The sequence below is a fragment of the Giraffa tippelskirchi genome, chromosome 5 (assembly GCF_054371585.1).
Source record: "Giraffa tippelskirchi isolate mGirTip1 chromosome 5, T2T-mGirTip1v1.2.pri, whole genome shotgun sequence".
NCBI classification, from domain to species: Eukaryota; Metazoa; Chordata; class Mammalia; order Artiodactyla; family Giraffidae; genus Giraffa; species Giraffa tippelskirchi.
The window spans coordinates 99,747,389-99,775,158 of record NC_137279.1 but is presented as its reverse complement, the minus strand read 5'-3'; the positions used below and the strand labels follow the sequence as shown (position 1 = coordinate 99,775,158).

The 27,770-nt window shown below is 41.5% G+C and overlaps 1 protein-coding gene and 1 long non-coding RNA gene across 7 annotated transcripts; one reads left to right on the top strand and one right to left on the bottom strand.

The window, feature by feature from the left end:
- The first annotated feature begins 170 nt into the window (after nt 1–170).
- Nucleotides 171–25,881, top strand: LOC145507747 (uncharacterized). The gene is made up of 4 exons (XR_014055096.1): nt 171–337; nt 8,780–8,894; nt 20,617–20,776; nt 23,996–25,881. It is a non-coding gene; the product is annotated as an uncharacterized LOC145507747 (long non-coding RNA).
- HJV (hemojuvelin BMP co-receptor) lies at nt 13,558–17,889 on the bottom strand. Of its 6 annotated transcripts, none has more exons than XM_081495078.1 (4): nt 17,759–17,889; nt 16,281–16,485; nt 15,305–15,867; nt 13,558–14,821 (listed from the first exon to the last, which is right to left on the bottom strand). In XM_081495078.1, exons 2-4 carry the CDS (start codon nt 16,375–16,377, stop codon nt 14,198–14,200), a joined length of 1,284 nt encoding a protein of 427 aa, XP_081351204.1. In that variant the 5' UTR covers nt 16,378–16,485; nt 17,759–17,889; the 3' UTR covers nt 13,558–14,197. The 6 variants fall into 6 exon arrangements, with proteins under 6 accessions (XP_081351204.1, XP_081351203.1, XP_081351206.1 ...); XM_081495077.1 differs by having other exon boundaries at nt 16,281–16,467; XM_081495080.1 differs by having other exon boundaries at nt 15,475–15,867; nt 16,281–16,467.
- Nucleotides 25,882–27,770: the final 1,889 nt, after the last annotated feature.

The window sequence follows — 27,770 nt, the reverse complement described above, 5'->3', positions numbered from 1 at the left end:
TTTATATAGTAAGCCCGACCGGCAGGGCCACGCGAGCGCTGGCCTGGAGGCTCGTGCTGCCCTCGTGCACAGCTCTCCCATTGGCTGCCCGCTCCTTGTTTACCAGGAGCCCTACCAATCAGCGAGGTCACAGCAGCGCGTGGACACAGTGTGCTCCTGGCGGGGAAAATGGTTGTTGTGCATCGCTGCGGGGCTGGGAGGAGGGGGCGGAGGGGCTATGGGGCGGCTTCCCATGTGCCCAAGGAAGGAATGCTTCGCTGACCCCAAAATTTAACCGAGGCCAGTGGTCTTCGAAGGGCGGGTGCGGATGCTTTTGGAGTGGGAGCTATATTTTGAGGTAAAAAGAAAATGTGCTTATGATGGAATTTCGTGCCTAACCTCAGCCAATGTAATTAATTTAGAGGCGACTGTTTATTCCCGGCTCACAAATCGCAAGTCGTGTGAAAAACAATCCCAGAGCTCCAAGAATACTTTAGGATGGGGCGGAGGACAGGGTGTGCAGTCGTTACTGTTCAGGAAGATCCCCTTTGTCCTTCTCTTGCCCCGCATCTCTCTTAAAAATAACAAACAACTCCCTGCTCCTCCCCGCTCCCCCCATAAAAAATCCCGGCTGTGTAGGAAGGAAAAGAGAACTTGTCACAAAATTTTAACCTCTCTTCAGCGGTCACAGCAAAGCGAATATGTGGGACTGATTGGCCATGCCCCACTCCCTTTCTATCCCCCTGGGCTGGAAGCTGTGGGCTCCGGTCTGTGTGCCTCTGCCCCTGTGTCCTCCACTCGGTTCTCTCTGTTCTCTGGACCAGTACAGCACGGGCGTGTCCACATCCTGCCGCTTATCCCGTCATCTCTTCAGTCCCTGATCTGCAAAGTTAGGGAACACTTTATTTATTCTCCCAGTTACCTCATTACCTCTTCGTTAAAGTGTGTTCTTTGGGCTCTGAGTAGCTCACTCCCTGCTTCTCCAGGAAAGTAAAAAAAAAAAAGGATGCTTCGCTCGTCACCTTTTCCCTGAGTTATTTTAATTCTCTCGTCTTAGTCCCCTTTCCAACTTACTAAATCAAAGGTACACCTCTAAATCTGCTGCCCACACTCCTCACAGTCTTCAAGTTAGTTAAAAGCAGGAAAGTTGCCACTTGTCAGAGGGAAAGTGTTAGGGAAAGATGGCCGTATTTCTGTTTGAAGGAACCATTCTGCAGTCTTTGAAAAGTTTTTCCCCCTAAACTGTTTAGAAATATTTAAGAAAGGGAAGAAAAGACAGAAGGATCGTAAGCACACTGTATGTTCAAGCTAAAAGAAACCCTGACTCTTCATCCTGTGTTATTTGGCTCTCTGTCAGATGGGTTTTTCCCTAGCTGGCCGTGAGGTGCCTTAGGAGCTGACTCCTGAGAAATTTTTCACAGATGCAATAAGAAAGACTTGTGTCCACAGATACAGGAATTCTTCTCCCTTTTCTTTGATTCCTGAGTTCCTCCCATGGGTTGGAGAATCAGGAGATTATTACCTCATTTCTTGTGCTAGAAAGAGGAAGACAGTGTTCCCAAGATTGAGATGGGGAAGTAAACAAGAAGCATTAGAATATATAGAGATCCTACCCTCTTAGCAAGAAGATGGCTGTTCATTGCTGTGAAGGATCCTTCTTACTTGCTCGCACACCCTAACTGGGTTGACACCCTAAGGCTAACAAGTTACAACCCAACTGCAGTATTAAGCAAGCTCAAGAATTAGGCATCAAGACTACTGGAAAACACACACCCACAGGACCAACCCCCAGAACAAAAGGGGAACATGTTGATCCTTAGGGTGTGTGGGTTTGAGGCAGCACCCTGTTTAAGAAAGTTAACCGATAAGGCCCGAGTTGTTTTTAGTTGGTCAACAATATTGGTTGAAGTAGGTAGAGTAGGAAAGGTGAGACTCACTGAAGTAATTTTAAAATGTTTAATTGTAGCTTCTGAGAGAATTTTTAGGTTGATAGATGTGGAAGTGTACATAAATCTGAAATACCAAAATGTTGACAAGTAAATACATACATAATGACTATTATTAAACTGTGTGATGTGTAACTGCATAAAGGTTGAGGGGCTGGGAGGAGAGGTGAGTGTGACAGACCAGGGTGGTATATATTTGGAACATCTTAGAGAAAGGGGAATGCCAATATTTACTTGGGCACAGCTATGGAGTACTGACTTGCTTTTTTTTAAAAATCTTAATACTATTCTCTTTTGCTTTAAGTCCCTCTCTTGGGCTCCAGTTTCTTCTTTCTTTCCCATTTTGCAAAACACGGTGCAGACCACTTGTTTGTGCTGTTTTGTGCCTGGGTTGCCTTAAATGCCAGAAAACGATTTCACTTTGGCAGCTGCTGCCTACCAGGCCTGTAGCCAAGACATGTTCTGAAATGGAGTTGTCCTGGACAGAGTTGTTTACAACCTTTCACCTTATAACCTGGTATTCTCATAAAAACGTGCCTTCTGATTCTTTTTCTCAGTTCCTGTGCCAAAGAAGAAAAACTCTTACAAACTTCTGTCCTGAAAACAGAGTACAAACATTTGTGGGATGCAAGTGAGGAAAACAGCAGGTCCAGTAAGGAACAGCAAAGGAGGGCTAAATCCAAGAGTTTTGCAGATTATATCATCTTTACCTGTTCCTTCCCCACCCTCTTCAACCCCAGTATCAATAGGAAACCAAGGGGTGATTGTTGTTTGCTTTACAGGAGATGGTTGAGCAAAGCCAAAGCTTCCAGCAAAAGAAGTGCCCTCTACGCTCAGTTCCAATCAGATACAAGGAGCTGGTTGCATTTCTCTTTTCTTTAACTTATGTTTTGATAAACATTTAAGACTCTAAAGACTCAAGGTTCCTAATAGCCCCTTTTTTTGTCCTTTTAATCACGACTTTCATTTCCACTCTGAAAATTTCCCTTTTACTCTTACCTTTCCCATTTTCCTCTAGGGAATATTAATTTAAAGACAAATAAAGGTTTAAAAGAGAGTGTGGCATTTGAGGCTGATCAACTTTGGGTATTCCTCCAAGTCACTGAGCACCTGTAATGGACCAGGTCCTTTACATAATTATCTCAGTAATATTTTATTTATAGGTTCATCTGTCACCTTGTTCCAGAAGGATTAGATTAGATTAGGTTAGATTATTTCATTTAATTCTCACAATAACTCTGTGACTCATGGTTAAGTCAGGCCCAGAGGGTTAAGTAATTTGCCTGCAGTCACCAGTTTTTGTAAGTAGAGCAAAATCTTGAACCCAGGTCTGTCTGATCTAAAGTAGGTACTCTTGGGGACTTCCCTGGCAGCCCAGCCATTAAGTCTCCTTGCTTCCACTGCAGGGGGTGTGGGTTTAGACTCTGGTCAGGGACTAAGATGCCTTGAGTGTGGGGCAGCCAAAATAAATAAATAAACTAGGTACTCTTTCTATTGTGTTGTCCTGCTTCTCAGTGCTTTAACACATGGTTTCTTGTTTGATCTTCACTGTAAAGGGTTTAGCGTAAGACTCATAAAATATTAAAGTTAAAGGGGACTCTAGCAGTCGTTTTTTTTTTTTAAAGAGAGGTACTTCCTTATTTTAGTTAAGTAGACTTGCTCTAGGATGTATAGCTAGTAACTGGTGGAGCCACTCTCCAAACTCAGCATTCTTAATACTTAATCTAGAGTCTTGTCTCTAGCTTGTTTTCTGAAGGTTCTTGTTTCTCAGTTTAGGTTTAATTATTAAAAAAAAAACAAAAACTTCATCTGAACAGATTGCTGGTTGCCTGGGGTAGGGAGTAGGTGAAGTGGGTGAAGGGAGTCAAAAGGTAAAAACTTAACAGTCACAAAATAAATGTCATAGAGATGTAATGCACAGCATGGTGACTATAGTTAATAATACTATATTGCCTATGTGAAAGTTGCTATGGGAGTAGATCTTAAAAGTTCTCATCACGAGAAAAAAATTCTGTATTTATATATGGTGACAGATGTTAACTAGGCTTATTGTGGTGATCATTTTGCAACATATCTAAATGTCAATCATTAGATTGTACACTTGAAACTAATATGATGTTGTATGTCAATCATACCTCAATTTAAAAAACACTCATCTTGGCGCTTCCCTGGTGGTTCAGTGGTAAAGAATCGGCCTGCCAATGCTGTAGACACGGGTTCGATCCCTGATCTGAGAAGATCCCAGATGCTTTGCAGCAACTAAGACTGTGGGCCACAACTATTGAGCCTGTGCGCTAGAGCCCAGGAGCTGCAACTACTGAAGCCTGTGTTCTGCAACAAAAGAAGCCACTCCAGTGAGAAGTCTGAGCACTGCAACTAGCAAGTAGCCCCAGCTTGCCTCGACTAAAGATAAGCCCCAGCAGTTTAGAAGACCCAGAACAGCCATTAAAAAAAAGAAATCATCTCATCTTGAAGTCCATATTTTATGTTTATTGGTGTCTCTATTTTTCTATTATGTTGAGGAAGGAATGAAGATCTGAGAGTTGTCCAATTTCAGGGAAAGATGGAGAGAGGAGGTGAATTAATTTATTCAAAACCACTGCAGACTAATTTAAGATATTTCTTAAGGTAGTTTTATGATATACAAGATTTTTTTTCCCTTATCATGCTATCACCCATATGTTTTCTTTCGTTTACTGTCAAATTTCTTAAGAGAGTAACTTACACCAGCTTTCTCTGTTGGCTAAACTTGTCCCTTTGTAGCCTGGCTTCTGTTGTCACTGAAATGGTTTTCTTTAAGTTTCCGAGGAAACCAGAGTGATTTTTTAGGCCAATATTCCCCTTGACTTCTATATAATTTGAAAACTGCCATCTTTGTAAATTTAAATGTTCTTTTGGACTTTATCCTTTTCTCTCTTGTCAGCAATTCCTTTTTTCTCTGCCCCGCTGAAAGCTTTTCTGCTTGGCTGTCTCCTTTTCTGTCTTCAGTCTTTGCTGTTCAGTGTGCCCATCTGTACATCACTCATGGAAACCTCTAGCCTATGTTGAAAGTTCTAGTTGGCATCTCAAACTCAACTTGTCTAGTATGGAATTCATAATTTTCCCCCTGTGCTCAAACTCACTTCTTACCCTTGTTTCTTTTAATGGGACCATTATATGTTCCCCTAGATATCAAGGCATAAAATTCAGAAACTGTCTTCAATTCCTTCCTTTCTGACATTCCTCACATTCAGTCAGTTGCCAAATTCTGAAGAGGCCATCATTCCAGTGTTTTTCTAGAAGCTGTTATTTCTTACTCCACTGCCATCACTCTGATTCATATCCTTGTTATTAATACTTTTGCATAAATTATTTTTAATAGTTTTAAACTGATCTTTCTGCTGTAATCCATAAACCTCAACTAGATTAATCTTACACAGTTGAGTTCCTATCTGTTCTGTGATGCTCCCAAACCCTCTCCTTACTGAATCAAATTAAAATACTTCAACCTAATATTTAAAGCTTTCACAAAGTGACCTCAACTAAACTTTCCAGTCTCATTTCCCACTGCTTCCTCAGAAATGTACCCTACTCCTCAGCCAAACCTGAGTACACCGTGTTCCCCTAATATGTCCTTCCCTGCATTTGCTTATACTTTTCTCTCTACCTGGAATGCCTGCCTTTCCTCCCCATCTCTACTTTTTAAGATCCTACCCACTCTTCAGTAGACAGCCAAATAACTTTTCCTCTATGAAACCTTTCCTGATTACCAAATCCCCTCATCTCTCACCTTATAACCAAATAGAATTACATTCTCTTGGAATGTTTTTTATATTTCTCATATGGAACTTACATGTAAAGTTTCTTTTCTCTCCTAGAATGAATTCCTAGAGAGCAGGATCTGTGTCCTTTTAAATATTTTTATTCTTCATAGCATCTAGAAGAGTACATTTCATAGAGAAAATATGTTATTGAATATAAATTGAATTGATAGATTGAGATATGTCTGTGCAATAGAATATGCCACTAATTCAGAACCTAGTATTGTTTCTTATCAACAATAAGAAACCTGATCTCAGTTCTTTCTGCTACACTTGAACATAACCAGTCCCTCTTCCTCAAAGCCTATGGCCCAGTTACCTATAGAGCAAGGGTGGTGAGGCGGTGAGAGGTGATGGTTTGTTTTCCTGTGATGAAAAATTGGACTGTACTGATGTTTATAAATATGAGGGAGATGGGACATTTTGTGCTTAACCCAACTTCCCCTTTTCTGAGAAGTTCTTTCTTACACAATTGTGTAATCCAGTTGGCTCAGCCCTGCCACCCAGTGGATAAATTAAAGTACTATCGAGATCCTCTGCTTCACTGACTATGCTCAAGTCTTTGTGTGTGGATCACAACAAACTGTAGAATTCTTAAAGAGATGGGAATACCAGACCAGCTTACCTGCCTCCTGAGAAACCTGTATGCAGGTCAAGAAGCAACAATTATAACCAGACATGGAACAACAGACTGGTTCCAAATTGGGGAAGGAGTACGTCAAGGCTGTATATTGTCACCCTGGTTATTGAATCTTGTATGCAGAGTATATCATGAGAAATGCGGGGCTGGATGAAGCACAAGCCAGAATCAAGATTGCTGGGAGAAATAGCAACAACCTCAGATATGCAAATGGCACCACCCTGTGGCAGAAAGCGAAGAGGAACTAAAGAGCTTCTTGATGAAGGTGAAAGAGGTGAGTGAAAAAGCTGTCCTAAAATTCAACATTCAAAAAACTAGGATCATGGTATCTGGTCCCATCGCTTCATGGCAAATAGATGGGGAAACAGTGGAAACAGTGACAGACTTTATTTTCTTGGGCTCCAGAATCACTGCAGATGGTGACTACAGCCATGAAATAAAAGAGGCTTGCTCCTTGGAAGAAAAGCTATGACAAACCTAGGCGGCATAGAATTGAACTGATGCTTTTGCACTGTGGTGCTGGAGAAGACTCTTGGGATTTCAAGGAGATCAAACCAGTCAATCCTAAAGGAAATCAATCCTGAATATTCATTGGAAGGACTCAGGCTGAAGCTCCAATACTTTGGCCACCTGATGCAAAAGAGCTGACTTATTAGAAAAGACCCTGATGCTGGGAAAAATTGAAGGCAGGAGGAAAAGGGGACAACAGAAGACGAGATGGTTGGATGGCATCACCGACCCAATGACGTGAGTTTGAGCAAGCTCTGGGAGATGTTGAAGGACAGGGAAGTCTGGCATGCTGTAGTCCATGGGGTCTCAAAGAGTTGAACACCACTGAGCAACTGAACAACAACAACAAAATCGAGATCCTTAGTTCACACAGAAGTGTTTCTGAGACCAGAAACTTGACCAGACAGCTCCTCTGAGTGAGGAAGATGATTTTTTGATCTAAAGAAGAAGAAGCAGAGGAAGGTGTTCACGACTGACAGGAAGGAATTACATATTAAAACAGTTTTCTGTTTTTTATCCATTTCAGAGAACTTTCTGTGTTAATACATTTTAAAGTGTACATAGAGCTAAATATACATGTGCATTATAAAGCAATTACACAAACATTTGATTCTCACCAGATAGGCAGATATTTTTGCAGAAAGGAATATTGCAATACAGAGAGCTCAAGAGGCTTGCTTAATTCACAGAACTAGGATGAAATTCATCTAATTTATGGTTCGAAAATCTTGCCACTAGCACATCTCTGATCCTTAAAAAAAAAAAGTCACCTCCTTTGTAAAGATTTCTCTGATTTCTACAAGCAGATTTGTCATTTTCTTTGTATTCTCAATAGCATATTGGACATATTTCTCTATATTATAAATATTAATCATATATCTGTTTATTTGTTCCTGCCTACTAAACTGAGTTCCCCAAAGATAGGAGCCATGTTGTCTTACGGCCTGGCATAGCTTAGGTGTTCCAAAAATTCTAAATAATGGTCAAAGTCAATCCATAGGATTATTTTAGCCTGATCAGCTAATATGTCGCATATTTAGCCCATCCTTCTGGTTTTGGTTTCTTCTCCAGCACTGATGGTATTCTCCCTGTAGATTTGGTCATGGTAGATGCAGGGCAGTGACCTCCATAAAGAGAAAATTAAACCATGGCAGAACATTTTCTGTTTCAGGCGCTACACTTTCAGCAAAGGATTTTTTGATTCTTTGCTGGAGTGAGGTGGGGTTGCAAGGCAGGATGAAAGATTGATTAATTTTTTTAAAAAATGCAGCTTAACTAATTCCTCATAGGTAGAAGTAGAAGAGTGCTGTATCAAAGACCGATTACACAGTTTTTATTGGGCCTTTGTTGCTGTGCAGGGGCTTTCTCTAGTTGTGGAAAGCGGGGACCACTCTTCATTGCAGTGCACAGGCTTCTCATTACCTTGGCTTCTCTTGTTTTCGAGCACGGCCTCTAGGCAGGCATACGGGCTTCAGTTGTTGTGGCTTGTGGTCTCTACAACGTGGACCCACAGGCTTAGTTGCTCTGAGGCATATGGAATCTTCCCGGACCAGGGATGGAACCTGTGTCCCCTGCATTGGCAGGTGGATTCTTTTCTGCTATACCACCGGGGAAGTCCACAAAACCCTTGATATTCAGAAGATTGGTTCTTTGAACCAGTAGCAAAGAATGATTCCACAATAACCCTGCAGTAGAGGCGGAATCCAATTATATTTTTGATTTCTCTTTCACTTTCTCAAAGCCCACCCTCCAATCACACACAAATTATATCTCAGGAAACACATGTGACTTATTTCTTCCTAATAGCTATTAAGAGGATGATGAATAATTTGGTTTGGGAGTAGGCAGAAAAATTGAGGAAGGCCTATTATTTTCTAATGTTCTGCCTTCCTTCCTTTCCTTAGTGCTGCTGCAGTTTCTTGGCACTGCTTTTGAGAACCTCCAATTACTGGACCATGGAAATTATCTCTGCTTCCTTGAGAAGAAATGTGGGAAGGAACTTGCCATGAAGTATACAAGGTGGGGTGAAGTGGGTAGGAAGGGGGTTGGGTGGGTTTGAAAAATGATGGAGGTGTCCACAAGTAAAAGAAGTTAAGGGGAAATACTCAGGACTGGCCAAGGTAGAAATGCGGTCTCTTTTTTAAAATCAAAGTAATGTACTATAACTTAGTCAAAAATCCCATAATTTTAATTCTTACACAAAAAAACAGCAGTTCTCAGTTTACTCTAATTATTTCTCTTTCAATTATTTCAACTTTTTCATCCGGTATTTACTTCATATTTCTTTTTTATGAATTAATTAATTAATAATTGATTTTTTGATTTTGGCTGTGCTGGATCTTCATTGCTGCAGGGGCTTTCTCTAGTTGCGGTGCATGGACTTCTTGTTGCAGTGCCTTCTCTTGTTGCGGAGCACAGGCTCTGGGTGCACGGGCTTCAGTAGTTGTGGTGCACAGGCTTAGTTGTTCCTTGGCATGTGGGATCTTCCCAGACCAGAGGTCGAACCATTGTCCCCTGCATTGCAAGGCAGATTCTTAACCACTGGATCACCAGGGAAGCCCCTCATATTTCTAAATTATATAGTTCTTCTTTTATTTCTTAATTTAGAAATATATGATGTGAATTTGAGCAAACTCTGGGAGATAGTGAAGGACAGGGAAGCCTGGCGTGCTGCAGTCCATGGGGTCAATTGCTCAGTCATGTCCAACTCTTTGCGACCCTTGGACGGTAGCCCCCGGGCTTCTCTGTCCATAGGCTTCTCCAGGCAAAGATACTGGAGTGCATGACCATTCGCTTCTCCAGGGGATCTTACCCACCCAGGGAGAGAACCTGGATCTCCTGCATTGCATGCAGATTCTTTACCATCTGAGTCACCAGAGCAGCCCAATATGAGACATATCATACTCTCTTTTTGCTACAGTATTTGAAATTTTAAGTGTCTTACACCATACTCCCTATCCCTACCTTCCCATTCCTCCTACCTCATCCTCCTGATAGAGTTATATTACAATTTTGGCCAAATCAGTAGTCAATATTTACATTATTATCACCAATGTTGTTGTTTAGACGCTAAGTGTCCAATTCTTTGCAACCCCACAGACTGCAGCACGCCAGGCTTCCCTATCCTTCACTATCTCCCAGAATTTGCTTAAATTCATGTCCATTGAGTTGGTGATGTTATCTAACTATCTCATCCTTTGCTGCCCTCTTCTCCTTTTGCCTTCAATCTTTTCCAGCATCAAGATCTTTTCCAGTGAATTGGCTCTTTGCATCAGGTGGCTGAAGTATTAGAACTTCACCATCAGTCCTTGCAATAAATATTCAGGGTGGATTTCCTTTAGGATTGACTGGCTTGGTCTCCTTGCAGTCCAAGGGACTCCCAAGGGTCTTCTCCAGCACCACAATTCAATTATGACTATATTAATTACATATATCACTAAATAACATCAATTGTGGAGTCAGGTAGTATATTTTGATTGTTTCATGTCTTGAACAACGCTTTGTTTGTTATGAAGCCATAATTATTTAAGCAATTTATCTAGTTTATTATGCACCTACCTTTAGTTTCTTTTTTAAATTTATTTTGAATTAGAGGGTAATTGCTTTATAGTGTTGGTTTCTGCCGTACAACGTGAATCAGCTATAAATATATACATATATCCACTCCCTCTTGAACCTGCCTTCCTTAAGTTTATTTCTGAAATGCCAATTCTGTCAAATACTTATTAATATTTTCTCTCAGATAGTCAGCATATTAGACAATCTAAGAAATTCGTTTTGTTTCTCCTGAAGACTTGCTCCATCCCCACTGGATAATTCTTTTTAATCATCAGCGCCATCTGCTGACTGTTAGTGGAGTGGAAGGACAAAAATGAAGCACCGGGTTGTTTTTAAACCAGAAAATGTCCTTTCCGTGATCTCTGACCTTGAGAATCTGGAGGAAGAAATATGGTCCTTGTGATAGAAAAGAGCATATAAAATATTTAAATATTCTCTTTCCTTCTTTTTTTTGATGTGAACCATTTTTAAAGTCTCTATTGGATTTGTTACAATATTGCTTCAGTTTTATGTTTTGTTGTTATAGTATTGCTTCTGTTTTATGTTTTAATGTTTTGGCCCTGAGGGATATGGGATCTTTGTTCCCAGGTCAGGGATCAAACCCTGCACTGGAAGGCGAAGTCGTAACCACTGGACCAGCAGGGAAGTCCCTAAATTCTCTCTTTCTTTGCCTTGTCATCCTCTTCTTTGCTGTATTTTCCTAGAAGAAAGAAGTTCTGTTATAATCTTCCTTTTCATACAATGGTCTTTCTAAGCCTTTGACTGACCCACCAAAGGAAGAGGGAAAGGTCAGCTACCTATTTATTTTACTTACACATTTATTAGATGTACTAATGTTTGATAAACTGCACATATTTGAAGTGTATAGTTTAATGATTTTTGAAATCATTGCCACTATCAAGATAATGAACATTCTACTCCAATTTCCTCATGTGTCTTTGTAAACCATCCCTCTCTCCCTCCCCCGACCATCCGCAGGCAACCACTGATCTTTTTTCTGTCAATATATATTGGTTTACACTTTTTGTAATTTTATACAAATGGAAACATACAGTATATACTCTTTTTTGTTGTTGTTTGGCTTCTTTCGCTTACATTCTTATTTTGAGATTCATCATATTATTATGTGTATCAGTAGTTTATTTCACTTTATTGCTGAGTGGTATTGTATGCAAGTCTTTATCCTTTCTCTTGGATAAATACTTAGAGGTGGACTGTTTAGAGTGTACGGTAAGTATATGCTTAACTTGTGAAGAAACTGCCAAAAATTTTACAAAGTAGTACTAATTTACATTCACACCAATAGCATGTCAGAGCTTCACAATTTGCCAACACTTGATATGGTCAGTCTTTTTAATTTGAATCATTCCAGTGGTTATGTAGTGTTTTCTCCTTGTTTTTCAAATTCGATTTGCATTTCCATGATGAATAATGATGTTGAGCATCTTTTCATGTGCTTATTTTGAACTACTCATTTTTAAATACTCCATTGATAATAGGGTTAACCCTGAGTTTGGGCAAATGAAGCAAATGACAGGTGCCATAAAAGAATCTCACTCCCCAATTGGCTATGAAATTCTTCTTAACTTACTTGCAATTCCCACACTTGAGGGATGAAATTATGTATTCTTTTGCGTTAACCAATATAAGGAGCAGTTTCTCAAAAAGATGTTTTGAGTTAAAATGCCTAAGTTATCTGTAAGTGAGGACAGCAATGGATATGTTTCCTCTAATTTTCTTCCATTAGAACAGATTGTTTTCTGGATTAGCTAAGTGTCTTAGTCGCATTCGACTCTATGTGACACCATGGACTGTAGCCCACCAGGCTCCTCTGTCCATGGAATTCTCCAGGCAAGAATACTGGAGTGGGTTGCCCTTTCCTCCTCCAGGGGATCTTCCTGACCTGTATCTTACAGGCAGATTCTTTACCATCTGAGCTACCAGGGAAGCAGGTCATCTTTAAAAGTAAAGAGACTGTGCTTTGGGGGAATGGCAGAGTGGCTGCGGTCCTTAGAGAAGATAGAGATGGGAATAGAAGATAAAGAATTGCAAAAGAAATTTGAAATAGCAGACCGAAAGGATGCTTTGTCTGGTAAGCACTGGCTGGTGTGTATGTGTGTCCTGGGGAGTTAGGTTAGATGGGTGACACTGAGAGAAGAGAGAGGAGTAAAGCACTGTTACTTTAGAACATCCTGGACTAGAACAGCTTCTATTTTCTTTTCTTCTACTAACTAGATTCCTTCTATTTGGGGCTTCCCCCTACTTTCCAGCTCTCCCTTTTGGGTTTCATATGACAGAAGAAGAAAATAGTTTTTGTGATGGCAGCCGCTGCCTGTAGCTTCTTTTCCCTGCCTAATCCACAACTAAAATCTTCAGTGGCTGTTTCCTTGACAGGACAGTATAGTGTCGAGATTAAGTCAAGTCTCCGAAGCCAAATTGCCTGGGTTCAGTTTCTAGCTCTACCATTTGTAAGCTGCGTTTCTGTGGAAAAGTTGCTTAGTCTTCCTGTACCTCATTTTCCTTATATAACAATAGAGATAAGAAAATTACCTTCCTTAGACAGTTGTGAGTATTAGATGAATTAATAATTTTAAATTGTTTAGAAAATGGCCTGGCAGGTTTTAAGCTCTCAATAAGTGTTAGCTGTTAATTGAATTTAAACTCCTTGGCCCCACTTTCAAGGCACTTCATAATCTGGCTTCTATCTATCTATCCGTTACTTCTCATCTAATTCATTTGAGTTTTGCTGGTTTCTTCACTGAATCATGAATCTGTGAATGTCTAGATGGTTTCCCCTGCCTGGAAGATCCTTAATTCAAATCCAATCTTACCCAGTCTTCAAAGATCACTTCAGATCCCATCTCCTCTATTACCTCTTATTATTTATTATTTCTTGAGTTCTTCTCAATCATCTTCCCATTTGAATTCATAGTATCATGGAATTTAGTGAATAATTACACACTCATCACTCCTTCATGTAAGTCAGTTTGTCTCCCTAATAGCCTGTAAACTTCCTGAAGGCAGAACAATATCTCACGCTTTTGAGCCCTCTTTCAGTAGAGTGAACACATTGACTTTATGCCATCTTAAGCGTCTGTAAAGAGATTCAACATAGACAACAATGTGAAGATGCTGTAGCTTTAATATCAGATTAGTTAGGGGTGGGGATGATAGCTTCTTTCCTACCTGTGTCATTCTCCAAAGACAGAGATTCCCTTCACCAAAAATACAAACCACTCCCACTTCATTTATGAACCAAGAAAGCAGAATACATCTTACCCACATTATACTTATCAAATAGATTCTTTCCTCATCATTTCCTCCTCTTTCTACCTTCCAAGAGAAAATATCATTTGATTTTGAGTTTCTGATGAGTAATGATCATGTCTTCCTCTTTCAGTTCTTTTCTATTAAAGTCTCAACCCTTGAGTTTTCTACTCACCCTCAGGACCCCATAACCTCTGAGCTTGTAGGGGTGATCTCAGGAGGAGATGGACTGGAACAATTTGCTTACTATAAACGAGACTGGGAAAATTAGTGAAGAGCCCCTACTGAGGTCTGGAATGCAGAAACCTTGCCCAGAATCCTTATTCTGTGATCATTTCAACCCTAGACTGCAGCCTTCTCTTACTCTGGAAAAATGTTATTCTTTCATGTGTTTCTTACCCTCATCGTTTCCCTTCAGTGATTCTTATGTTCTCTCTTGCCAATCTCTATCTGCAAATCACTTCTAGACCCATCATGGTTACTGAATGCTGGCCTGGTTACTGAATGCAAAGCCACAGAACAAATAGCCCAGAAAGAAGTGGAGTTAGGAGGGTTGCTGAGGAGAGAAGAACCCCAGCATCTGAGGGGAAGAGGTGTAGTTTTTCCAAGTCTGGCAGGAAGACTCGGGCATCCTCCAGAGCTGCCTGAGCTGCCACAGTAAAGTTAGGGTCACCGGAGATTAAAACATCAAAGACACAGGAATGAAAGTAAGCGTCTTCAACTGGCAGCCCTTCCTTGCACAGCTGTCTGGCAGTATCCATGGTTATAGTTCCCCGACGACTGCGCACTGAGCGTGAGAGTCGCTGACTTGGAGGGCATCCCCCGACACAGAGCTGCAGGTCCTGCTCAGCTGAGAAGGCCCTGGCCACATCCTCTGCTACTCTGATGGAGAAGGAGAGCTGCCCAGCTGTCTGCCGAATGATTATAGTTGTGCCAATGTAGGCAGCTCGGATCTCCACGTGGCTCCCAGGGTTGGCCGTTCGAATGGACAAACTTGAGCCCCCAGGTCGATCACCTCCATTGATAGAACCATCTTCAAAGGCTGCGGGAAGGTTGTCCACCTCAGCCTGGTAGACCTTCTGATCAATGCATTCCTGCATGTTCTTAAATATAATGGTGAGCTGTAAGGGCAAGAGGGAAAACAGTTCATTTGGGGCTCAGTGCAACCCTCCCCTCTTCCATCAACCAGGCCTCATTATTGTACATAGGGATCTGATCCCAGCAGAGATGCAAGGCTTATCACGGTCCTCATTCCTTGATCCTGTCTTTATTTTCCAATACTGTTGCACCCCTGCTCCATCCCTTTCCTTCCTGTTTGGGCTCAACCTCAGCTGCTCCCATAGGAGAAGGACAAGTTTCCTTTCTGTAACTCCTCAACCCAGGGCTTCTCAACTTTCCTCTCCCTGGCTCTTTTCTGCATTGGAGTGAAATTCCCACCGAGGGAAAGTGATTTACAGGAGCAAGTGTCCCGTAGGAGGGAGTGATTCAAGATGTGGGAGTGGCTGAGGAGGAAAGGGAATAGAGCCGCACTGCTGAAAACTGGTGGGGTTGGGCATGGGAGTGGAACCCTGGGGTGACCATGGAGGAGCAATTGAGTCCCTGACCTTCCGGGTGGTGGTGGCGTTCGCCCCCGATGCCACGGGGGAGCTGGTGGCCTGGACAAAGAGGAAGTCATTATCCAGCAAGGGCCAAGCTCCTTGGACACGGCACGTGTGAAAGTGGTGATGGAAGGTGCGCACGTGAGGGTCCCCGAAGGAGGCGCAGTGCAAGAAACCTGGGGGTTGTCGGTGCAGCCGGGAAAACCGGCCTTCATAGTCACAGGGGTCCGGGGCTGGGGAACCAGAGGCTCGGATCGGGCCTGCGCCTGGGAAGACGGGGCCCCGGGGTAGGGGAGGGGCCGTGGGGCCCTGGCGGGAGCAGTTGTGCTGAATCATCAGGTCTTCGATGCCGTGCACAGCAGAATGGAAGGCGAGGTCCCCGCGGCAGGTGCGGGCCGTGCGCCGAGTGCAGAGCGCGTAGGAGCGGAGGGCTCGGCAGAGGCCGCTGGAGCCCACCCCTCCACCCCGGCCTCCTCCTCGAAGGGCTCCTGGTGAACCCCCACCTCTAAGGCTCAGAGTGGAAGATACATACTCAGCATTGCAGCGGAGGATCTTGCATTGAGAATAAGCTGAGGGCGGAAGGGAGAGAGGAGTGTGAGCTGGTCCCCAGATGCCCGCTCAACCTCAACCATAATTTTCCCAGGTCTCATGGGGGGGATAGCAGAGGATCCTAAAACCCACCTGAGAGCCTCCCCCAGTTCCCAGTCCCCAGCTGCCAGCCCCCGGCTTCCTAGTCTTGTCCTCATTCAGTCTTGCTAAAGATGGGTAAGCCCTGCTAGATCTCTTCTGCCTGTGGATCAAGGGCTTTCCCAGTGCCCTTCCCCAGGTTGAATGGTGAATAAAATATACCTATCTGAGAGTGGGGCGAGTGACTGGGACCCCTCAGCACCCATCTCATCTCATTCACCCAAGCTCACATGCCCACCCCTACATAACAGCCTACCCCCTAGATCCCCCAAAGCCTTACCTAACCCTTCCTTACCATGTCCACAGAGGAGCAGCAGGAGAGTGAGAATGCTTAGAGTTGGGGGACTGCCATGGGGGGACCAGGGACTAGGGGACTGGCCTGGATCCCCCATACCTATCCAGCCAGGTCCCCCCAGGTTCCGGTTCTTTCCAGCTGATGACCCTCCTACCTAGTGAATTTTGACCGGACGTCCTGTAAGGGACTGAAAAAAGAAATGTGGCTGGGCATGGGGAAGAGAAGAGTTGAAGATTGTTCAGAATGATGTGAAGAGAATCTGGGAAGAGCAAGAAAAGAATGAGCTAACTGGAGTTTGGGGGAAATGGGGCTCCCTGAACTAAACATGAGGCTGTTAAGCCTCTGTGCCCTGCTTTTGTGACCACTTTCAGGCCCCTTATGCAATACGCCTAGGTGGGGGTGGAAGAAAGGTTGAGTGGACTCGGGGGGCAGAGTCCACTGTATTGCTCCATTCTGAGCTACCAAACAGCAGAAATGTCAAAAAGAGGAATCATGTGGATAGATCAGATCTCAGTCATACCAGTGGGCTCCCCAACAGAATTAAGATCTGAAAATACATCAGAGACTACCTCTTATTTGCCCTTCTACATCAGGAGGGGACACCCTCCAGAGGTCATTCATTGATTTTCCTCCTTTGTGTCAGAATTTTCAGTAAGGAGGAGTAAGGGTGGGATACACATCCCATCTCTGGAATCAGTATTCAAATGAAAAGGGAACCAGTCTCTTTCATCTGTAGAGAACTAAAATTATCCTTCTGTCTCATGGAACAATGGATGCAAACCAGGCATGCAAATCAATATTTGTTTGTTATGAGTCAACATTTCTTCTTCATGAGTCAACATTTCTTCAAATCTGACTGAAGAACCACTCTTTCCATTGATCTTATCTTTCCATCGATCTTAACTTGGCAAGTTTGGAAGTCAATCTTTTGATGAGGACAAGGCTTGGAGAGGGGCTAACTCCCTCTTGACAAACTACTCTCTCTGGAGTTAGGGATATGACTGAGGGAGAGTCATGCAGGAGGGAGAATAGGATAATGGGACTGAAGTTGTTGGGAGAAATCATTTACAACAAGGAGTAATCCCCATGCTTGGAAGCCCAATGTGAAGGGCACTGTTAAGTAGGAACAAGATAGAGGGTATCAGTGACTAATCATCTGAAGCTAAATTTGGCCTTGGTGAGAAAACCACAGAATAGGAGGTGTAGGAAACTTCTACTAAAGAAGGAGACTTCATCAAAAGTCTTGAGGTAACAGGAGGAGAGAGCTAAGACTCCCAGAGGAGAGATGGAGGTTTAAACTTCTAGTGGCCAGAGGCCAGAAAGCTTAAGACAGAAGGAGAAATGGAGACTGGGGCACTTTGGTATGGAAGAGATCCTACATTTGCACCAGAGACATCCAAGTTGATGTCATAATTTTATGACATTCTAACTTCAATTTAGAAGCTTTTTAAAGGAATTGCAATTTAATTTTGACTTACTGTTTCCAGAGGTCAAACATTAGTCTGATATCCAATTCTCCATCCATGACTGTCTACTGTATCAGTCAGCTCCAGCCAGGGGATCCCCCGTCTCTTTCTCCATGTCTCCCCTAGGTCCCCAGACCGGCTGCAGTCTCACTGAGGTCAGGGAACCAGAGAAGGTCTGGTGTGGGGGGAAGGGAGACTAGATGGCTGGCCGGAGTACTGGACAGCTGAGCGGGGGAGGGAGGTGGCTACTGAGTTGACTGTTTTAAAAATAGCTAAGTCCAAAATTCCAGGAGTGTTGATGGGGGTAGGGTGTTGGAGTATTGGCGAGGGAGTGGGGAGGGTGGAGAAGGTAGGAGGATTAGAAAGAATATGGAGTATAGGGTGCCAAGTGGCAGAGCAGGGATAGAAATATGACCAGCAAATCAGATATCCAGTTTGAGCTTACATGATTCTAGTCACTGCCTACTCCAAGCAGCCCTCCAGCACTGACAATAATTTAAAAGCCCTCTGGCCTTTAAAAATTAGAGTGGACAATTGTATACCTTTAGCTCAGCACCCTCATCCCTGCCATATTGAATATTGCATTTAGTTTCTACAGAACATATCTAGGAGGTAGCTGACTTTAAATAAGGTCCACAACAGAGGTAGTTCACAGCCCCTCCCCCATCTTTGTAGAGTATTTCAGAAGGACTCAAAAAGCCAGCTGTCTAGAGAAGAAATCTGAGCTCTGAGTTGTTTAGGATGAGTGTTTGTTTCAGTCTACCAGCTCAGATCCTCGCAGCTGTCTATTCCCCAACCGCCTCCATTTTCATTACCTTATTTACATAGCAGCTCCTCTTTGGAGGTATACACACAAACACATAAGCTTCTGAGTTGCTGAGGGAGGAAGCTAGTGAAGTCAGTGAGGGAAAGAAGGAATGGGGATACAATTTTTTGAAGGGGAGAGGAACTTGGAGAGATAAAGTGAGAGAAAAAGAGATTCAGAAAGATACTTTTGTGAAGTAACATAATCTTGCGACCTTTTAAGAGACTGCAGCCAAGGAAGTTAGCCACGTTGTATTTTTGCACCCATAGGCATCAGGGATCATCATTTCTTAGTACTTGCCAAGTGAAATTAACACAAGGACTGATTTCAAATAGTGTCACTAAGGCACGTGCACTAATTTGCTCTACATTTAATTCAGAATCCAGAAGTCCACAGAGTACTCTTCTCTTTTTTATACATACAGATCTGAAAAATTTTTTCTCTCCACCACATAAAGCCATATCACAAGGGTTTTTATTACAGAAATGTAAAATGAATCCACCCAAACTCTCCAAGTAATTTAAAAACAATAATTTGACTGTGACATCCCAAGTGGTATATACTTTTAAGGACAAAAAGAAGTGCAAAGATATTTTAAGTAGTCATATTATTGGTGGTAGAATTGGTATTGTTATTCTGAAAGTATTCTAGGTGTTGTTGTTGTTCAGTCGCTAAGTTGTGTCTGACTCTTTGTGACCCCACGGACTGCAGAATGCCAGGCTTCCCTGTCCTTCAGTATCTCCTGGAGTTTGCTCAAATTCATGTCCATTGAGTCGGTGTTGCTATCTAACCATCTCATCCTCTGCTGCCCACTTCTCCTTTTGCCTTCAATCTTTCCCAGCATCAGGGTCTTTTCCAATGAGTCAGCTCTTCACATCAGGTGGCCAAAGTATTAGAGCTTCAGCTTCAGTATCAGACCTTCCAATGAATATTCAGAGTTGATTTCCTTTAGGACGAACTGGTTTGATTTCCTTGTAGTCCAGGGGACTCTCAAGAGCCTTCTCCAGCACCACAATTCGAAAGTATCAATTCTTCACTGCTCAGCCTTCTTTATGGTCCAGTTTTCACATCTGTATGTGAATACTGGAAAAACCATAGCTTTTACTATAGAGACTTTTGTTGGCAAAGTAATGTCTTTGCTTTTTTATATGCTGTCTAGGTTTGTCATATCTTTCCTTCCAGGGAGCGAGCGTCTTTTAATTTCATGGCTGCGGTTACCGTCCACAGTGATTTTTAGAGCCCAGGAAAATGAAATCTGTCACTACTTCCACTTTTCCCCCTTCTACTTGCCATGAAGTGATGGGACTGGATGCCATGATCTTAGTTTTTTGGATGCTGAGTTTTAAGCCAGTTTTTTCACTCTCCTCTTTCACCCTCCTCAAGAGGCTCTTTAGTTCCTCTTTGCTTTCTGCCAATGGTATCATCTCCGTATATGTGAGGTTGTTGATATTTCTCCTGGCAATCTTGATTCTAGCTTGTGATTCATCCAGCCCAGCATTTCGCATGATGTACTCTGCATAGAAGTTAAATATGCATGGTGACAGTATACAGCTTTGTTGTACTCCTTTCCCAATTTTGAACCAGCCAATTGTTTCATGTAAGGTTCTAACTGTTGCTTCTTGAGCTGCATACAGATTTCTCAGGACACAGGTAAAGTGGTCAGGTATTTCCTTCCCTTTAAGAATTTTCCATAGTTTGTTGTGATCCACACAAAGACTTTCATGTAGTCAATGAAGCAGAAGTTTTTCTGGAATTCCTTTGCTTTCTCTATTATCCACTGAATGCTGACAATCTGATCTCTGGTTCCTCTGCCTTTTCTAAACTCAGCTTGTATATCTGAAAGTTCTCAATTCAAGTACTTCTGAAGCCTAGCTTGAAGGATTTTGAGCATAACCTTACTAGCATGCTAAATGAGTGCAATTGTTTGGTAGTTTTAACATTATTTGGCACTGCCCTTCTTTGGGATTGGAATGAAAACTGACCTTTCCCAGTCCTGTGGCCACTGCTGAGTTTCTAAATTTGCTGGCATATTGAGTACAGCACTTTAATAGCATCATCTTTTCAGATTTAAAATACTTCAGCTGGAATTCCATCACCTCCACTGGCTATAACAAGAGAAATTGGAAAATATTTGCAATAGAATAAAAATGAAAAGAAAATCTGCAAGAATTTGTTGCACTTCCTTAGGCCCATTTGACTTCACACTCCAGGATGTCTGGCTCTAGGTGAGTGATCACACCATCGTGGTTATCTGGGTCATTAAGGCCATTTTTGTATAGTTCTTCTATATAGTCTTGCCACACCTTCTTAATCTCTTCTGCCTCTGTTAGGTCCCTACCGTTTCTGTCTTTTATCATGCCCATCCTTGCATGAAATGTTCCTTTGATATCTCCAGTTTTCTTGAAGAGATCTTACCCATTTTATTTTTTCCTCTTCTTTGCGTTGTTCATTTAAGAAGGTCTTCTTATCTCTCCTTCCTATCTCTGCAACTCTGCATTCAGTTGGGTATATCTTTCCCTTTCTCCCTTGCTTTTCCCTTCTCTTCTTTCCTCAGCTATTTGTAAAACCTCCTCAGACAATCACTTAGCCTTCTTGTATTTCTTTTTCTTTGGGATGGTTTTGGTCACTGCCTCCTGTACAATGTCATGAGCCTCTGTCCATAGTTCTTCAGGCAGTCTGTCTTCCAGATCTAATCTCTTGAATCTATTTATCACCTCCACCATATAATCATAAGGGATTGACCTTATGGCCTAGTAAGTTTTCCCTAGCTTCTTCAACTTAAGTCTGAATTTTGCAATAAGGAGCCAATGATCTGAGCCTCAGTCAGTTCCAGATCTTGTTTTTGCTGACTGTATAGAGCTTCTCCATCTTTGGCTGCAAAGAATACAATCAATTGGATTTCAGTATTGACCATCTGGCGATGTCCACGTGTAGAATCATCTCTTGCGTTGGTGGAAGGGGTGTTTGGTATGACCACTGTGTTCTCTTGACAAAAGTCTGTTAACCTTTGCCCTGCTTCATTTTGTACTCCAAGACCAAACTTGCCTATTATTCCATGTATCTCTTGACTTCCTATTTTTGCATTCCAATCCCCTATGATGAAGAGGACATCTTTTTTGGTGTTAGTTCTAGGAGGCCTTGTAGGTCTTCATAGAACTGGTTAACTTCAGCTTCTTTGGCATCAGTGGTTGGGGCATAGACTTGGATTACTGTGATGTTGAATTGTTTGCCTTGGAAATGAACCAACATCATTTTGTCGTTTTTGAGATTGCACTCAAGTACTGCATTTCAGACTCTGTTGTTGACTATGAGAGTCACTCCATTTCTTCTAAGGGATTTTTGTCCACAGTAGTAGATATAATAGTATCTGAATTAAATTCACCCATTTCTATACATTTTAGTTCACTGATTCCTAAGATGTCAATGTCCACTCTTGCCATCTCCTGCCTGACCATGTCCAGTTTATGATGATTCATGGACCTAACATTCCAGGTTCCTATGCTATATTGTTCTTTGCAGCATCAAACTTTACTTTCACCACCAGACACATGCACAACAGAGCACTGTTTCTGCTTTGGCACAGTCTCTTCATTCTTTCTGGAGCTATAAGTGATTGCCCTCTGCTCTTTCCCAGTAGCATATTGGACACCTTCATATCTTTTTGCCTTTTCATATTGTTCATGGTTCTCACAGCAAGAATACTGGAGTGGTTTGAGAGTCCATTCTCCAGTGGACCACATTTTGTCAGTGTCCACTGTGACCCGTCTGTCTTGAGTGGCCCCGCACAGCATGGCCCATAGCTTCATTGAATTACGCAAGCCCCTTTGCTCCAACCAGGATGTGATCCTTGAAGATTGTGGGTATACTATTGGATAAAACAAATGAGTAATAATGTTAGTGTCTTTGTGAACCAGGATTTTTTTTTTTTAAGATTTACTTATTTATTTTTGGTTTTGGTGGGTCTTCATTGCTGTGCACAGACTTTAGCTGTGACTGGGGGCGGTGGGGCTGGGCTACTCTTCCTTGCAGTGCACAGGCTTCTTACTGCAGTGGCTTCTCTTGTTGTAGAACACAGGCTGTAGGCACATGGGCTTCAGTAGTTGCAGCTCCTGGGCTTAGGGATTGTGGCTCATGGGCTCTAGAGCACTGGCTCAGTCATTGTGGCACTTGGAGCTTAGTTCCTCTGTGGCACGTGGGAACTTCCCAGACCATGGATCAAACTGGTGACCCCTGCATTGGCAGGCAGATTCTCAACGACTAGACCACCAGGGAAGTCCCATAACCCAGGGTTTTTGATGTAGAATAGAGAGATGTAGGGGCCTCCCCAGGGGCTCAGCAGTAAAGAATCCACCTGCAATGCAGGAGATGTGGGTTTGATCCCTGGATCAAGAAGATCCCCTGGAGGAGGAAATGGCAACCCACTCCAGTACTCTTGCTTGGAGAATCCCATGGACAGAGGAGCCTGGCTGGCTACAGCCCACAGGGTCACAAAGATTCAGACACGACTGAAGCGACTTAGCACACATGAGTTTAAATTTAAATTAAATATAAAGGCATTCATTTTTCATAGTTTGGGATGTTGCTGTTTTACTCATTTGTAGCTATTATATAAAGATGTATTCTTTGTGCCACCTTTTCCCACACGTTTAATGTTTTTATCAATTCCTGCAAAGGTGAAGAATGCAGTGTTTGCATTTCCTTGTATTAAGATGAGAGCTCCAAAAATAAAATGTTTCTAAAATCAAAGACTGCAAGTGAGCAAAAGATAGGTTTTCTTTAGTTGAACTGCTTAGGATGGTGGCCATATGAGATTACTTGGGATTAAGAATTTATAAATCGCTAGTGCTTAATTTTTTTGGATCACAAACTCCTCTTGAAAACATAATGAGAGATATGAGCCCTGTCCTCAGAGAATGCTCAAGTATGTCTGTGCTTTTCCTACTCCAAGAGTATTTTATATTCTCTTTGAAGCAATTCTATTATGGCCATTGTGGAAGTATGCTAAGTCCCTTCAGTTGCATCCAACTCTTAGATACCCTATAGACTGTAGCCAGCCAAGCTCCACTGCCCATGGGATTCTCCAGGCAAGAGTACTGGAGTGGGGTTGCCATTTCCTCCTCCAGGGGATCTTCCTGACCCAGGGATCAATCTGGCATCTTCTCCATTGCATGCAGATTCTTTACCATTGAGCCACCAGGAAAGCCCCATAGTGGGGGTGGGTTGGGGGGCGGTATGCATCGAGTAGTTCTAAAAAACTTCCCTCAGTTGCTGAAGAATATCCACTATAGTATATGCCCTCACAGATTGTGTTTTGTTTATTTGGGTTTATATTAATTTCTATCTTGAGGTCTTACAGGAGAGAGAATTAACTAGTTGGATAGAAAATCCTGTCATGTTGCCATAAAGTGTTTTTGTATTTCATGTTTCTTTTGTTGTGTGTACAGCATCTGGATCACTAGCACACTTACTTATTTATTTTATGGACCAGAGGCTCCTGATCTCCATGGAAACTGTGGATCTTCTAATGTCTGAAAAAGGATTATCCTCTCAATCACGAAGGTGAATTTGAGAACCAGAGATGGGTAAGCAGAGGCAGTGAAAGTAATGAAAAAGGGAGATTAGGGCTCAAAGCATACTGAGGTGTGTCATAGAGACCTTGATTATAAAACTGCCTTCAGAGTTTCTTAATGGGGCCTTATTAACATTATAGGAGGGACAATTTTGTGTGTTTGTGTGGAACTGTCCTGCCTCGTGCGGTACATTTAGCATTCTTTGTCTCCCCTCCCCTGTCAAGTGCCATCCCCAGTCAATGTAAATGTTTAAATGCCCCTACATGTTTCCAAAGGCCCCCCAGAAGGTGGTACCACTCTGGTTGAGGAATACTGCCAGATAGTCTCAATCCTAGGTGGTCTCATACTACCATGACCTAAACTGGTTTAGCAGAAGTCTTTTCACTATAGGGACTATCTTTAGCAAGATACAGGACATTTCTATCAAAGGATCCCCTATGTAGCCACACTCACTTCCCTTCTATCTTCATCTCCACTTTAATATCTAGCAACAACTAATCTGATTTCCATTTCTATAAAAATGCTATATAAACAGGTTTGAGTATGTAACCTTTGGGGATTAGCATTTATCACCCAGCAGAATTCTCTGGAGATTCATCCAAGTTGTGTGTATATCATTAGTTTGTCCCTTTTTATTGCTGAGTACTATTCCATGCTATAGATGTACCACAGTTTCTTTAACCATTCACTTGTTAAAGGACATCTGTGTTGTTTTCAGTTTTTGGCTTTTCATTAATAGATTTGCACATAGGTTTTTTTGTGTGAACATTAGTTTTTATTTCTCTGGGATAAATGCCCAGGAGTATAAACACTGGATCATGTTTAGTTGCATAGTTAATTGCATAGTTAATAGTTTAATTGCATAGTTAAGGTTTTTCTTTAAATAAACTGTTTTTTTTTTTTCTAAATAAACTGTTTTCCACAGTGGTTGTACTGTTCTACATTCCCACAAGCAATGTATGACTGATCCAGTTTCTCTGCATTGTTCTCACCAGCATTTGAGGTTGTCATTTTAAATTTTAGCCATTCTGATAGGCATATTGTGATATCGAGTTGTGGTTTTAATTTGTATTTCCCTAATGGCTAATGATGCTGAACATCCTTTCATGTGTTTATTTGCTCTGTGTGTCCTCTTTGAGGAAATGTTCCATCATGTCTTTTGATCATTTTCTCATTGTATTTTTTTTTTTTTTGTACTGTTGAGTTAGAGAGTTTTTGTATATTCTACACAATAATCCTTTTTTGGGTATATGGTTTACACATATTTTTTCCCAATTAGCTTGTCTTTTTCATTCTCATAATAGTATCTTGTGCAGAGTAAACATATTTACTTTTGATGACATCTTCTTATTGAATTTTTCCTTTTACAGATTATGCTTTTGGTGTCAAATTTTTGTCTAGCCTTAGATCATGAAGAATTTCTCCTCTGTTTTTTTCTTAAAATTGTATGCTTCACATTTAAACTGTTGATCCACTTTGGTGTTAGTTTTTGTATAAGGTATGAGACTTAGGTTGAAAGTTTTGTTTGTTTGCTCTTTATTTGTTTGCCTATGGATATCCAGTTTCTTCAGCAATATGTATTGAAAAAGCTATTCTTTCTCCATTGAATTGCTTTTCCACCTTTGTGAAAAAAAAAACTAGCATATTTGTTTTGGTCTGCTGCTGAGTTCACTATTATGTTTCATTGATCTGATATTTATTTTTCTGCCAATACCATACCATCTTTACTGCTGTAGCTTTTTAATAAACCTTGAAAATGGATGAGCTGATTCTTCCCACTTAATTCTTTTTCAAAACATGTTTCAGCTATTCTAGTTCTTTTGCCTTTCCATACAAGTTTTACAATAATTTTGTCTATGTCTACAAAAAAATCTTGCTAGCATTTCCCTGTTACTAAGTTTTAAATTGTAGCAAAATACATAAAACACAAAGTTCACAATTTTAACTATTTTAAAGTGTACATTTCCATGGCATTTAGTACCTTCGAAATGTTATACAACCATCACCATTATCTAGTTCCAGAACATTTTCATCACCCCAAAAGGAAGCCCTGTTCCCACTGTGAAGTCATTCCCCAACTTCTGGCAATGACTGATTGCTTTTTGTCTCTATGGATTGGTCCATTCTGGACATTTCATATAAATGAAATCATATGTGACTTTATGTGTCTGGCTTATTCCATTTAGCATGTTTTAGAGGTTCATCAAAGTAGTAGCATGTCAGTACTTCATTCTTTCTTTTTCTAAAATGTCTAGTATTTATTCATTTGACTGTGTCAGGTTCCAGCTGTGGCACACAGGGTCCTCGCTGCATCATGCAGATCCTTCATTGCAGTGCACTGGACTCTCTAGTTGTGGCACCAGGGCTTAGCAGCTGCACGGCATGTGAGATCCCAGCTCCCCAACCAGCAATCAAACCCACGTCCTCTGCATTGCAAGGCAGATTCTTAACCACTGGACCACCTGGAAAGTCCCTTCATTCTTTCTTATGTCCAAATAGTATACCATTGTATGTATATCCTGCAGTTTGTTTATCCACTTATTCATCAATGGACATTGGGGCTATTTCTACCTTTTGGCTATTGCTAGTATCATGCTGCTATGAGTGTGCATGTACAAGTATTTGTTTGAGTACCTGCTCTCAGTTCTTTGGGATCTATACCAAGGAGAGAAATTACTGGATTGTAGTCTATGTTTAACATATTGAGGAGCTGCCAAACTGTGCTCCACAGCAGCTGCAACATTTTATATTCCTGCCATGAGTGGATCAAGGTTTCAATTTCACCTCATCCTCACCAACACTTGTTATTTTCCATTTTTAAAAATTATAGCCTTTCTGGAAAGTGTGAAGTGGTATCTTACTGTGGTATATTTGCATTTCCTTAATGACTAATGGCATTGAGCATCTTTTCATATGCTTGCTGGTCATTTGAATATCTTCTTTGGAGAAATTAAATTCAAATCATTTACTCATTTTTTAATTGCATTGTTTGTCTTTTTGTTGTTGAGTGGTAGCCTCTTCATTCTTAAAGGATATTTTTGCTGGATATAGGAATCTGGGTTGACAGTCTTCTTTCAGTGCTTGAAATAAATTGTGCCACTTCTTCTGGCCTCTATGGTCTTTGAAGAGAAATCTGCTGTCATTCAAACTGCTTACCTCTTGTAGGCAAGGTGTCATTTTTCACCACTTTCAAGATTTTTTTCTGTTTTTAGTTTCCAGCAATTTGATGATGATATGTCTTGGCATGAATTTGTTTGGGTTTATCTTCTTTAGGGTTTTGCACAGCTTCTTGAATCTGTAGGTTTGACTTTTGCTAAATTTGAGGAGTTACTTATTATTTCTTTTAGTACTTTTTTTATTCCTGTTCTTTTTCTCTACTCCTTCTGGAAATCTGATGACACAAATGTTAGATCTTTTGTTATAATCCCACAAGTACCTGCAACCCTGCTTTTTTAAAATTCCATTTTCTCTGTTGTTCAGATGGAGTAATTCCTGTTTTTTTATCTTTCAGTTCACCAATTCTTTTCTCTGTCTCTTCCACTCTGCTGTTGAGCCCATCCATTGAGAGTTTTTGTTGTATTTTTTAGTTGTAAAATTTCTGTTCAGTTTTTCTTATGTTTTCTATTTCTTTGCTTAAACTTTTCTTTGC